The 13,281-nt window shown below is 42.0% G+C and overlaps 1 protein-coding gene across 2 annotated transcripts in view; it reads left to right on the forward strand.

The window, feature by feature from the left end:
- Window positions 1-13,281, forward strand: part of TMEM131 (transmembrane protein 131) — a 194,646-nt gene that overhangs the window by 115,084 nt on the left and 66,281 nt on the right. For both annotated transcript variants that reach the window (XM_059659035.1, XM_059659036.1), the window contains one exon: window positions 7,828-7,936. In XM_059659035.1, the coding sequence (XP_059515018.1) occupies window positions 7,828-7,936 (109 nt within the window). The remainder of the gene's footprint in view (window positions 1-7,827; window positions 7,937-13,281) is intronic.

The raw sequence follows: 13,281 nt of genomic DNA on the forward strand, positions 1-13,281 counted from the left end.
GCAAGTACAGTGGTGGTGGCAGGAGCCTCTCCCGTCTCTGCGCCAGCGCTAAGGACCCCTCAGGGGGATGTTGGACTGCAAGAGGTCGTAGGTTGGGCTGAGGGACAGCCCCCCACTCCCTGGCCCCCCAGTGCACAAATGTCATGCACCGGGCCTCTAGTATTTTTATAGACTTGCTTTCAAAAATATATTCATTTTAAGTGTGTGTATGTTTTAAATACCCTTTCTAAAAAAGGGCTATGCTGCAATAACACTCTGTTTCATTGTTTGACATTAAAATAGCTGTCACTTTATGAATAGAGGTGTGTGTGTGTTGTTGTTGGGAAGTGTTTCCTCCTTTTCTATTTTTGGTAAGAGTTTGTAAAGGTTTGGTGTTAATTCTTCTTTAATGTTTGGTAGAATTCACCAATGAAGCCATCTATCTAAATCCAGGCTTTTCTTTTGGGGAAGTTGAAAATTTACTAATTGAGTCTCTTTATTTGCTACTAGAGGCCTGGTGCACGAATTCTTACACAGGTGAGGTCCAGCCAGCCCTGCCCAATCAGGGCTGGGTTGGCCGGCCAGCCCCGCCCCCCACAGTGCGTGTCATAGCGACAAGTCATTCGGTCATCCCGGTCGTTCTGGTCATTCCAGATATTTAAGGTTTTATATACATAGATAGGTATATTCACATTCTCTTTTTCTCCTTGAATCAGTTCTAGTGCTTATTCTTCCTAGGAATTTTTCATTTTATCTAAGTTATCTAATTTGTTGGCATACCATTGTTCATAGTATTTTCTTATAATACTTTTCCTGTGAAGTAGGTAGCAATGTCCTTTTTTTTTTGTCCTTGATTTGAGTAATTTAAGTCTTCTCTATATTAAAAAAATTTTTTTATCAATCTAGCTAAATGTTTGTCAATTTTATTGATCCTTTCAAAGAATTAACATTTGGTTTTGTTAATTTTTCTGACATTAAAATACCTTTTATTTTATGAATGAAAGTAGGAGGAGGAGGAGATTCTCCTTCCCCCATCACCAATATCCTCACATTCACAAAATAAAATTTAGAAAACCTCTCTTAGACTTCCCTCCACAAGCATAAACACATGCACATTCTAGATTTTACCAGTCAGTGAAATTCAAAGGCCTAGGAATCACTGCTGTATGTTAACATTTTCAAATCTTTCTTTCATCCAGAACTGTGATTCTTTTTTTTAATACTTTTTTATTTGTTTGTTTTTAATCCTCAGCCGACGATATCTTTCCAGTGATTTTTTTTCTTTAAAAAAAATGGAAGGAAGGAGGAGAGACAGAGAGAAACATTGATGTAAAAGAGATACATCGGTTGGTTGCCTCCCACAGGGGCCCGGAATTGAGCCTGCAACTGAGGTACGAGTCCTTGACTAGAATTGAACCTGGGACCCTTCAGTCCTTGGGCCGATGCTCTATCCACTGAGCCAAACCGGCTAGAGCCAGAACTATGGTTCATTTTTTTCAAAATTTTATAGTTTAGTATACCAGAATTTCCTGTCCTTCTGCTAGATTTGTCCTGGTTGCTTTGGCCCTACTTACTTTCTCTGAACTTGCTAATGCTGGATTTCTTCTTTAGTCTATTGTTTACATGGAGCAAATTTATCCCATACCTGGTAACTCCCTTTGACAGAGGGGCATCAAGAAGCACAACTTCCTAGCAGCATCCAAGATTCCTCTTCAGCTTTGGGTAGCAGTGTGAATGCCAGTGGACCACTCTGCTATTGCCTCTGTTTGAGATGTCAGATCATTTGTATTGTTTGTGTGTTCTGCATGCTTTTTGTCTGATACTGGTTTCTTCAGTGTGTGGGGGGCCATTGCACAGAGAAGGGTCAGAGTGGGAACTTTGGTGCTTGTTGGACAGACTTCAGGCCTGCCATCACTCCTCCCATGTGAGGGTTTAGAGCAAGCATGTCCGCGAGTTTGACATGCTTGGTTTAGAGATTTGATGGGAAAGTGCCTTTACATAGCCCAATCTGGTCCAGGTTTTTACATACAGTGAATGGACCACAGCAAATGTCTTTTTCAATAAACATTTCCTAGAAAAATGAAATTAGCAGTTAAGCCTAAGAATGTGAATGAAAAAAAGTTAGTGTTCAGTACATTTATGATGCAATTAAATAGGCCCATGTACCTCCTTTTCTCTTTTATTTGCTCCATGCGAGGTTCTTCACAGGGATTACCTTATTTAATGCAACAATTCTATAAGGCGTATGGCTTTTCCAAATAGTGAAAGTGAGTCAGGGTTGTTTTTTTTAATTCTCATCTAAGGATTTTTATTTATTTTATTTTTTAGAGAGAGGGAAAGGGAGAGACAGAAATATCAGTGTGAGAGAGAAACATCAGTTGTACCTCCTGTACATGCCCCAACCAGGGATCAAACCTGCAGCCTTTTGGTATTTGGGATGACACACCAACCAACTGAGCCACCTGTCCAAGGCAGAGTTAGAGATTATTATTATTATTATTATTATTATTATTATTATTATTATTACTAGAAGCCCCGAGCACGAATTTGTGCACCAGTGGGGTCCCTCAGCCTGACCTGCAGGATCGGGTTGAAACCAGCTCTCTGACATCCCCCAAGGGGTCCCGGATTGCAAGAGGGTGCAGGCCAGGCCGAGGGACCCCATCAGGGCAGGAAGGGACACGGGAGGTTGGCTAGGTGGGGAGGGGACTGCAGGAGGGCTCCAGGGCATGTCGGCCCATCTTACTCAGTCCCGATCAGTCAGACCCCAGCAGCAAGCTAACCTACCAGTCAGAGCGTCTGCCCCCTGGTGGTCAGTGCATATCATAGTGACTGGTTGACTCTGCCCCCTGGTGGTCAGTGCACATCATAGCAAGCGGTTGAGTGGCTTTAGCATATCATTAGCATATTATGCTTTGGTTGGTTGAATGGACAACCAGACGCATAGCATATTAGGCTATTATTATTATTATTATTATTATTATTATTATTATTATTGAAACAAAGTATAGGAAAGCAAGCAAGAATTTATTGGCCACAGCAAAAACATACATAGGAAGGACATAGAAGAAGCAACAGAAGAGCCTAGGCTGGGCTGCCTTGGCTCATCTGGGAAGTCAGAGAAGAAGGGGCCTTGGAGACAAGTTCAGGAGGTTAGCCCGGGAAAAGCTGCCACTGCCCACTGCTCCCATGGTTGCAAGTCTCATGTCCCTACGAGGGTAGGGGGTAGTGCCTCTGGGGGAAGGAGAGGGAGATGGGAATGGCACAGGTGTGCTCCCTGGAGGGAGAGTGCCAAGTGAGAGCATTTTTTTTAAGTGACTTATTCAACTAAAAACTCAGAAATTACATGAAAGTATATTAGGCATATAATGACATTTAAGTCTGTATGAATATATCATTTTAATTTCAAATTGGTATTCTATTAAAAACCTATTGATCTGCCCTAGCTAGTTTGGTTCAGTGGATAAAGTGTCGGTCTGCAGACCAAAGGGTCCCAAGTTCGATTCCGGTCAAGGGTATGTACCTTGGTTGCAGGCTCCTCCCTGACCCAGGCCCTGGTCAAGGTGTGTACAAGAGGAACCAATCAATGTGTTTCTCTCACATCGATATTTCTCTCTGTCTTTCCTTCTCTCTTTCACTCTCTCTAAAAAATCAACGGAAAAATATCCTTGGGTGAGGAGTAAAAAAATAATAATGAAAAAAAGAAATAAATATAAACCGATTGATCTATATATATGTCTGTATATCTTGTCTGTATCTGCCTTTGTATGTATTTTTTCTAATATCCGAAGCCTACAACCAGCCAAGTGTTTTGGTAGATTTGTGTTATTTCCTCATTATTTATTTCTTCATCAATAAATATTTTATGAACATCAGTTATATGCCACCTCCTGTGCTGAGTACTGAGAATACAACAGTGAATCAGACCACCAAAGTTATACAGCATCATTGTAGATCAAGCCCGGTTCTAAGAAAGAAAGAGGCAGAATGGCATGTGAGGGGAAGGGATGGCTCAGATAGGGTTGCCACCTGAGCTGACATTTGTGGTCATAACTGAGGATTAAGAAGTAGGCACCCATAAGAAAAAAGTGTTCCCAGCACAGATAGTGGCAAGTACAAGGGCATGAGGCAGGAACACCTTTAGATGTCATGGGAGGTGCAAAGGTTGAATGTAAAAGGTGAGGGCAGGAGAGTCACAGGGCTGCTGGGGCTCTGTGGCGTGTTAAGATTTTAAAGTGCAGTGAGAAATTACAGAATTTTAAGCATTTATGTGTTGTAAAAGGTCACAGTAGCTACTCTGTGGAGAATGAACTCCAGAATATTAGAAATCTTTTGCAGTGGTCCACTTGAGATGGTGGTAGCTTAAGACTTCTCGCCTTACCAGCCAGAAGATGATCGCATGAGTTTTATGAGAGCTTCCTAAGGCTTTTCCTGTATTTTTCTGCGTAATAAGCCAGACTTCAAAATTGATGCATTTTAGGAGGGCCTCTGCCCTCCTCCATTTCACAAATATGTAGCTTTCAGGATAGTCTAGGCAGGGTTGTGTGTGTTTTTTAATTTCCCTTCAGGGAATTCAGTCTCTGAATTATCTTTATAGATAAAGGACTGCTGAAGCAAGCAACTCCAAATACAGGTCCCCCACCTGTTAGTGGGCAAGATGTACGGGTCACACCTTCCTGACATTGATCGTCTATACTGCAACTTTGGGAATATTTAGGGAACATTAATGTTATAAAATCTGGAGTAAGTTTGCTTGAGATGTTCTAAGAGGAACACTTGCCTGAAGTTTCCATGCTAATTTAATTAATGAGTAAGAGTCACAGGTGTACTCATTCATTTTACCAATATCAACTTGATAGGAGCCTTAGCAAAGTTGTGTTACTGTTTTATACAGTTACTAGATACTGCAAGGTTATTTTCCTTGTTTGCTCAAATGTTGTAAATTTCAGAAAGTTCTGGGACCTTGAGTCTCACTTGAGAGCTGGGTACGAGCGTTGTGAGAAAAGACTGGAACTCTATTTAGAACCTGGGGGAGCCTGCCTTTCCTCGGAATCTTGCCACATTTTTTTCCACTTCTTGGTTGTCTTTAAATAAGCAGCAGCTATTAACTGATACTGTAACTGATGTTAGTGTAAATATGCTTATTACAAGTTAGTAATAACGTATTTTTTATTTAAAGCCACCAGTATAAGCCAACTATTTCAGGGTTTGGTTTGGTTTTGTTTGTTTCCTTGGAAAATGGGTTTTAACTGATTTAGGGGTTTTTTGAGTGGCAACAATTCAGACTACTTAGATAAAACACATCAACTGAATATTTGTTAACTATTAGTGCAACATATTTTAAAGTAATAATATTGAGTATAAAATTTTTCTCTGGTAAGGAAAACCTTAGCAGTGGTGTTTCATATGAGAAGAACGGTTTTTTTTTCACCAGCTATCCTAAGCTCCTAGTATGTATGTACAGTGACTGTGTTGTAATAAACATCATCGTGTAGCTGTTTCCCACGTGGTGCTCTGCAGGCTGACGGCACTCAGAAGTGTTGTGGCTGTTCGTGCTCCGTGTAGTCTAGAAGCTTGCCTGGCACAGTCACGGTTCCCTTGCTGCTCTGTCCTAGTCAGTCAAGCAGGTGAGAGAGTTTGGAGCCATATTTGTGAAAGTCCTCCGCAAAGCTTTGTAAGATTGTCTCTGACAATCTTGACCTCAGGATGAAACTGGCTAATTTGAAAACACAGCAAAATTAATAGAATAAAAAATGTTGTATCTAGATGGACTCTTGGAAGATATCTAATCCAAACCCCTAGGGTTTTACAGATGGAAAAAACCAGGCCCACAGTGGATGGGCAGCTTACTCAGTCCCACACTGGTCACTATGGGATTGTCACACGTGCTTCTGTACTGCTTCCCTTTCCTTCAGAAGAAATACTAACATGGTAGTACAGTGTAATGGAACCAAATGAAACGTTACCCAGTTTTTGTTCATCTTACAGTTCAAACTGCTTTGAGCACACACACACACACACACACACACACACACACACACACACACCCTTCAAGGAATGAGGAGACTTGTACTTTAAGCGGTTGCTAATTACAGTAAGCTTATTGATAATAAATATATTAATACTAGAGGCCCAATGCACGAATTCATGCACGGGTGAGGTCCAGCAGGCCCAGCCCCAATCAGGGCAGATCAGGGCTGGGCCTGTCGAGAGGAGGAGATGGCAGGAGGTTGCCTGGCCGCCCACACCAATCAGGGGCTGATTAGGGCCAGGCCGGCTGGGGGAAGGGGCCTGAGGGCTATTGACTGGCTCCCCCCCCCCCCCAAATGGGGTGGGGGGTGCCAATCGGGGTCCAGCAGCCTAGGGGAGGGGCTAGGGGTGGTTGGCCAGTGGCCCTGCCCCTGATCGGGGTGGGGATGGAGGCCGGGCAGGGGGAGGGGCTGCAGGAGGTTGGCTGGCTGGTCCCACCCCCTATTGGGGTTGGTGATCAGGGGCGGGGCTGGCTGGGGAGAGGGACTGTGGGCCAATCAGGGTGGTGGGGGCCCATGGGGAGCGTGGCCCGCTGGGGGGAGGAGCTGCAGGAGGTTGGCCAGCCAGCCCTGCCCCCTATTGGGGTCCAGGGTGTGTGATCAGGGGCGGGCCTATCATGGTGGGGCAGGCTGATTAGAGGCGGGGGGGAAGGGAGGGGGCATTTGGCCAGTCGGCCCCACTCTTGATCAGGATGGGAGAGTCCTATCAGTGGCGGGCCAGCAGGGGGGGCGGGCCGTAAGGTTGGCCTGCCGGTCCCACCCCCTGATCAGCCTGACCCCCTGATCAGCCTGGTTCACTGGCCACAGTGGGCGTCATAGCAACTGGTTGTTATGGTGGTTAGCTGTGAAGATTTCAGGCACAGAAACTACAGAGCTACTTAGGGCCATGATTCCAGGCCCAGTCAAGACCTACTGATGACTGAGTTACCAGCAGAGGGCCAGAGATGCTCTGCCTATAGGTAGTGGAAAGCAGTGTGTGTAGTGATTATGTTAGTGCATGTTTGGGCATGGGGTGTCAGGTGAAGAAGGCCCTGGACCAAGTCGGGACCCTCGTTTCCAATTCTGCCTCTTGATGCCTAGCTACTGAAACATCACTCAGTACTGCACAGTTCTCTTCACCTCTAACAGGGAAAGAAGGTGGAATCTCTGAAGTTCCTTCCAATGAAAAGTGCTTTGTGTCAGTGAGGATCATCAGTTAAAAAGCTACTTTTTATTAAGTTTAAAGAATTCTGACCTCTTCCGATTACACATCCCTGCGATCACATCACTGCTCAGTGCCACTGCTGGGAATGAAACCCTGCCCCTGGCCAGCAGCACCTCGCTTGCACAGCACACCCTGGAGCACAGAAAACAGCGTTAGGAGTGGCTCTGCAACGCCGTCTTGCCAAAGGGGCAGCAGCCCCCAAATTCATGTTCATTGTTCATCTTCATATAGCCAGGATGACAAATTTTAGTATTATGGATTCTTTCAGAGCGACTCTGTCATAAATCTTCGTGTCTCCCTCTTATTTATGACTTAGGCATTCACTTGAAAAAGTAAATACCTTTTTTTCTGTTTTATGTACTCAACACCCCAGATACTAGTTTGTCTTTAGATTTTTATCTATCATACATTTTTCTTTTGATCATTTTATTTCATAAAGATATTCTACTGAAATTAATTTGACATTTTATTAATTTGGCTTACTCCATTTTAAAGGGACCACATAGTTAAAGTTTTAAAATTTTGATTCTGCCTTACTTTTCCAGTATACTTCGCAGTGTAATGTAACTGAACAGTTAGACTAAAGCATTACTATCTGTATTTTTCTCTTTGCAGAGTGTTCGACCCACACCCCAAAATGACGCTATAACGGTACACTTTAAACCAATTACCTTAAAAGCTTCAGAAAGTAAATATACCAAAGTTGCAAGTATTAGTTTTGATGGTAAGTATTAAACTTTTTCTAACACAGTGGTCTTATTTTGATAAGCAAAAGGCCTCTGTATCAACATCTTAATTTAGAGAACATCAAGAACTCTTACGTGGCTGTTTTATGAAAGGCAAGATAACTTTACAAGCCTAAATTAGTACTGGAAAATACAGTAGAATTAAATTAAATTGAATTAAATTAAAACTGGGCTCTCCTCTATATATCCCAGTTATGCTTTGTTTTAATAATGAAGTCATTAATTTTTATAGTTAGGTGATAATGTATTTGAATTTTGGAAACATGTTTGAATTTGAGAGCAAAAATATTCTCTAACGTTTTTATATATTGGCTTTTATAAGCACAGCATACAGTGCTGCCCAAGCTAAAATAATAACTTTTGTGATAGAATTATTATGCTGTATATTTTGATACTTGAAATGTTAACTCAACCTCAACTACCATATTTGAGTAGTATGTTTTTATTCATTTTTTTCCACTTGACTAGAATATTTTTCAAATAGTGACATAATAGCTGCTTAACTATATGTAATTAGATTTAATGAGAACTGAAACTTGCAGTGGGGCTTGTGTCTACGGGGCCCATGAAAGTGAGCATCCCTGAAGCTTAAACTCTGGCTGTATGATAAAGCATGTTTGCTCGCAGTCCACATTTTACAGCTAAGCTCCTCATCAGAAGAGTGTTTGATCACTGAGTAGCCTTCTGCATGTAGCAGACGCTGGAACGCTGCACAGTGTGAGAGCACCGTGCTTGCTGCTTGCACGTGGAGGATTCTCAGGAGGGTTTGGACCAACTGCGCTGGCTGGGTGCCGCCTTCAGTCCTCATCCCATGAGCTCAGAGAAAACTCCAGAGGAGCTCAAGATGAAATATGTTGCATACTATCATAATCCAGCTGTCAAGTAGGATTATAGAAGGTTTTGATGCCACAATTATTTCCAAGCCTGTGATGAACTGTCTCTGTGTTGCTAAGCTACCACAATCACGACCACCAGTATCAGTTTTAGCAGGTACATTCTCTTTTCTTTCCAAGAAAGAGAGCAGCCAATAGTAATTCCTGACCCCTGAGAGCACTGAGAACCTCCTACTAAGTCCTAGGAATGAGGTCTGCATCAGGGCAGTGCTGTTCCTGCCTCCCATGTCCTCAAGCTCCTGGACTGGCAACCCAGTAAATGTTTCCATTCTTGAGATGAATGAATGTCAGCGATGTTGGTTCTTCTGAGATCATGGGCTCTAAAATAAGTGCTGCTTAAAGAAATTGTGTAAAATTAAATACAGAGGCAAAGGGGGAAAGCATTGTTTAAAGCAAGTGCTATATTTCTTTATATGTCGACTTAAGAGAGAGAAAGGGAGAGAGAGAGAGAGAAACATCAGTGATGAGAGAGAATCATTGATCGGCTGCCTCTTGCATGCCCCCAACTGGGGATCCAGCCTGCAACCCAAGCATGTGCCCTGACCAGGAATCGAATTGTGACCTACCTCCTCATTCATAGGCCCACACTCAACCACTGAACCACACTGCAGGCACAAGTGCTATATTTATTAAAGTCTGTTTCTGTCTGATATAAATATTGCTACCCCAGCTTTTTTTATTTGTTTCCATTTGTATGAAATATCTTTTTCCATCCCTTTACTTTCGGTCTCTGTGTGTCTTTTATTCTAAAGTTGGTTTCTCTCTTTTTTTCTAAGATTGGTTTCTTGTGGACAATATATATATATCTTGTTATCTATTCAGCTACTCTAAGTATTTTTTTTTTCTTAATTTGGAGAGGTTTTATTTTTTCAATGCTTTCCACATTGAACCTCAGTGAATTAAAGCAAAAGGTTATGAATAAAAAGTCCAGAAGTCTAATTCAGAAAGCAAGATGAGTCAACATTTGCAAAATATTTATAGATCCTTGCAAATATCTATTCCAATTATACGTCAAATCATATTAGAGTCGGCACCAGGACTGTAGAATGTGCTCTTTGTAATAGAATTTTATTTCACTTTTTAAATTTATTGTTGAAAGTATTACAGATGTCCCCTCTTCAAGCCTCCCCGCACTATTGTCTGTCCATGGGCTATGCACATAAGTTCATTGGTTAATCTCTTCCTGTCCCTACCTTCCCTCTGAAATTCGTCAGTCTATTGCATGCCTCAATGTCTCTGGATCTTTTATGTTCATCAGTTTATTTTGTTCATTAGATTCCACATATAAGTGAGATCATGTGATGCTTGTCTTTCTCTGACTGGCTTATTTCGCTTAGCATAATAATCTCCAGGTCCCTCTCCCTATGTTTTTTGATCGGTGCATTTCATCATATGTCTGTTACCCTATATAATAATCCTATATAACAAAAGGGTAATAGGCAAATCAACCAAATGGCGGAACGACTGGTCGCTCTGATGTGCACTGACCACCAGGGGGCAGATGCTCAACACAGGAGCTGCCCCCTGGTGGTCAGTGCGCTACCACAGGGGGAGCACTACTCAGAAGCTGGGCTGGCAAGCGCGGCAGTGGCGGGAGCCTCTCCTGCCTCCACAGCAGTGCTAAGGATGTCCAACTGTGGCTTAGTCATCAGTGGGACATCCCCCAAGGGCTCCTGGACTGCAAAAGGGTGCAGGCTGGGCTGAGGGACCCCACCCCCACCCCCAGTGCAGGAATGTCATGCACCAGGCCTCTTGTGTGTTTAGAAAAGTGTCTATTCAAGTCATCTGCCTATTTTTTAATTGGGTTGTTTGTTTTTTGGTGTTGAGTTATTATCAGTTCTTTATAAAACGTATCACTGGTGAATATCTTTTCCCATTTAGTAGGTTGTCTTTTGGTTTTGTTGATGATTTCCTTTGCTGTGCAAAAACGTTTTAGTTTGATGTAGTCCATTTGTTTATTTTTTTCTTTTGTTTCCCTTACCCACATAGATATATCAGAAGAAATATTGCTGAAATGACAGAGATTTTACTTGCCTATGCTTTATTCTAGGAGTTTTATGGTTTCAGATATTCACATTTAAATCTTTAATCCATTTTGAGTTTATTCTTGTATATGGTGTAAGAAGTTGATCTAGTTTCATTTTTTTGCATTTATCTTTCCAGTTTTGTCTACACCATTTATTGAAGAGACTGTCTTTACCCCATTGTTTATTCTTGCCTCCTTTGTTGTTGATTAATTGACCATACAGGCCTGGGTTTATTTCTGCACTCGCTGTTCTGTTCCATGGATCCATGTGTCTGTTTTTATGCCAGTATCATCCTGTAGCCTTGTAGTATAGTTTGATAATCAGGTAGTATGATACCTCCAACCTTGCTCTTCTTTCTCAAGGTTGCTGTGATTATTCGGGGTTTTCAGTGGTTCCATATAAATTCTTGGATTATTTGCTTTAGATCTGTGAAATATGCCATTGGTATTTGAATAGGAATTGTGTGGAATCTATAGATTGGATAATATGGAAAAAAATTTTAATATATTTTATAGATTTTTTACAGAGAGGAAGGGAGAGGGACAAAGAGTTAGAAACATCGATGAGAAAGAAACATCGATCAGCTGCCTCCTGCATACCCCCCACTGGGAATGTGCCCGCAACCAAGGTACATGCCCTTGACCGGAATTGAACCTGGGACCTTTCAGTCCGCAGGCCGACGCTCTATCCACTGAGCCAAACCATTTAGGGCATAATATGGAAATTTTAATGATGTTAATTCTTCCTATCCATGAGCACAGGTATATGCTTCTATTTATTTGTATCTTCTTCAGTTTCTTTCTTCACGGTCTTTAAATTTTCTGAGTACAGGTGTTTTGCCTCATTGGTTAAGTTTATTTTTAGGCATTTTAGGTTTTTTTGTAATTGTAGCAGGGATTGTTTTTTCGGTTTCCCTTTTGGATACTGTTATTTTTTGTGTATAAAATGCAACTGATTTCTGGGTATTTATTTTGTATCCTACTACTTTACTGAATTCATTTATCAGTTCTGGCAGTTTTTTTGCTGGAATTATTGTGGTTCTCTATATACAGCATCATGTAATCTGCAAATAATGATAGTTTTACTTCTTCCTTTCTAATTTGAATGCCTTTTATTTCTTCTTGTCCAACTGCTATGACTAGTACTTCCAATACTATGTTGAATAAGAGTGGTGAAAGTAGACATCTATGTCTCGTTCCTGATCTCAAGGGAAACACTTTTAGTTTTTCCCCATTAACTATAATTTTAGCTGTGGGTTTGTCATATATGGCCTTTTTTATGTTGAGGAATGTTCCCTTTATTTCCACTTTGCTGAGAGTTTTTATCATAAATGGGTGCTGGATTTTGTCAAACTGTTTTGTCTGCATCTATTGATGTGATCACATGATTTTTATTCTTCATTTTATTTATATGTGTATCATGTTAATTGATTTGTGGATATTATACCAACCTTGTATCCCAAGAATAAATCCCACTTGATCATGGTGCATGTTCTTTTTATTGTATCACTGAATTCAGTTAGCTAATATTTTGTTGGGGATTTTAGCATCCATGTTCATCAGAAATATTGACCTATAATTTTCTTTATTTGTAGTGTCTTTTTCTGGTTTTGGGATTAGGACAATGCTGGCCTTGTAAAATGAGCTTAGGAATCTTCCTTCATCTTGAATTTTTTGTGCTACTTTGAGGAGGATAGGTGTTAGTTCTTCTTTGAATGTTAGGTAAAATTCACCTGTAAAGGCATTCAGTCCAGGACTTTAGTTTCTTGGGAGTTCTTTTTTATTATTATTACTGCTTCTGTTTAGTTGTAATCAGTGTGTTCAGATCTTTTATTTCTTCTTGATTCAGTTTTGAAAGATTGTGTGTTTCTAGGGATTTATCCATTTCTTCTAGATTGTCCAATTTGTTGGCATCTTATATAATAAATAGGTAATATGCAAATTGACCATCACGCCCTCACACAAGATGGCCGCCCCCATATGGCCACAAGATAGCCAGCAGGGGAGGGCAGTTGGGGGGGGGACCAGGCCTGCAGGAGAGGGAGGGCAGTTGAGGGGGACCAGGCCAGCAGGGGAGGGAGGGCAGTTGAGGGGGACCAGGCCAGCAGGGGAGGGCAGTTAGGGGCAACCAGGCCAGCAAGGGAGGGCAATTGGGGGTGACAGGGCCAGCAGGGAGGGCAGTTGGGGGCAACTGGGCTGGCAGGGGAGGGCAGTTGGGAGCAATCGGGCCAGCAGGGGAACAGTTAGGCATTGATCAGGCTGGCAGGGGAGTGGTTAGGGGGTGATGAGGCTGGCAGGCAGAAGCAGTTAGGGGCAGGCAGGCAGGCAGTCGAGCTGTTAGGAGCCAGCAGTCCCAGATTGTGAGAGGGATGTCCGACTGCTGGTTTAAACCAGCAGTCAGACA

Source organism: Myotis daubentonii, chromosome 12, assembly GCF_963259705.1.
Source record: "Myotis daubentonii chromosome 12, mMyoDau2.1, whole genome shotgun sequence".
NCBI lineage: Eukaryota > Metazoa > Chordata > Mammalia > Chiroptera > Vespertilionidae > Myotis > Myotis daubentonii.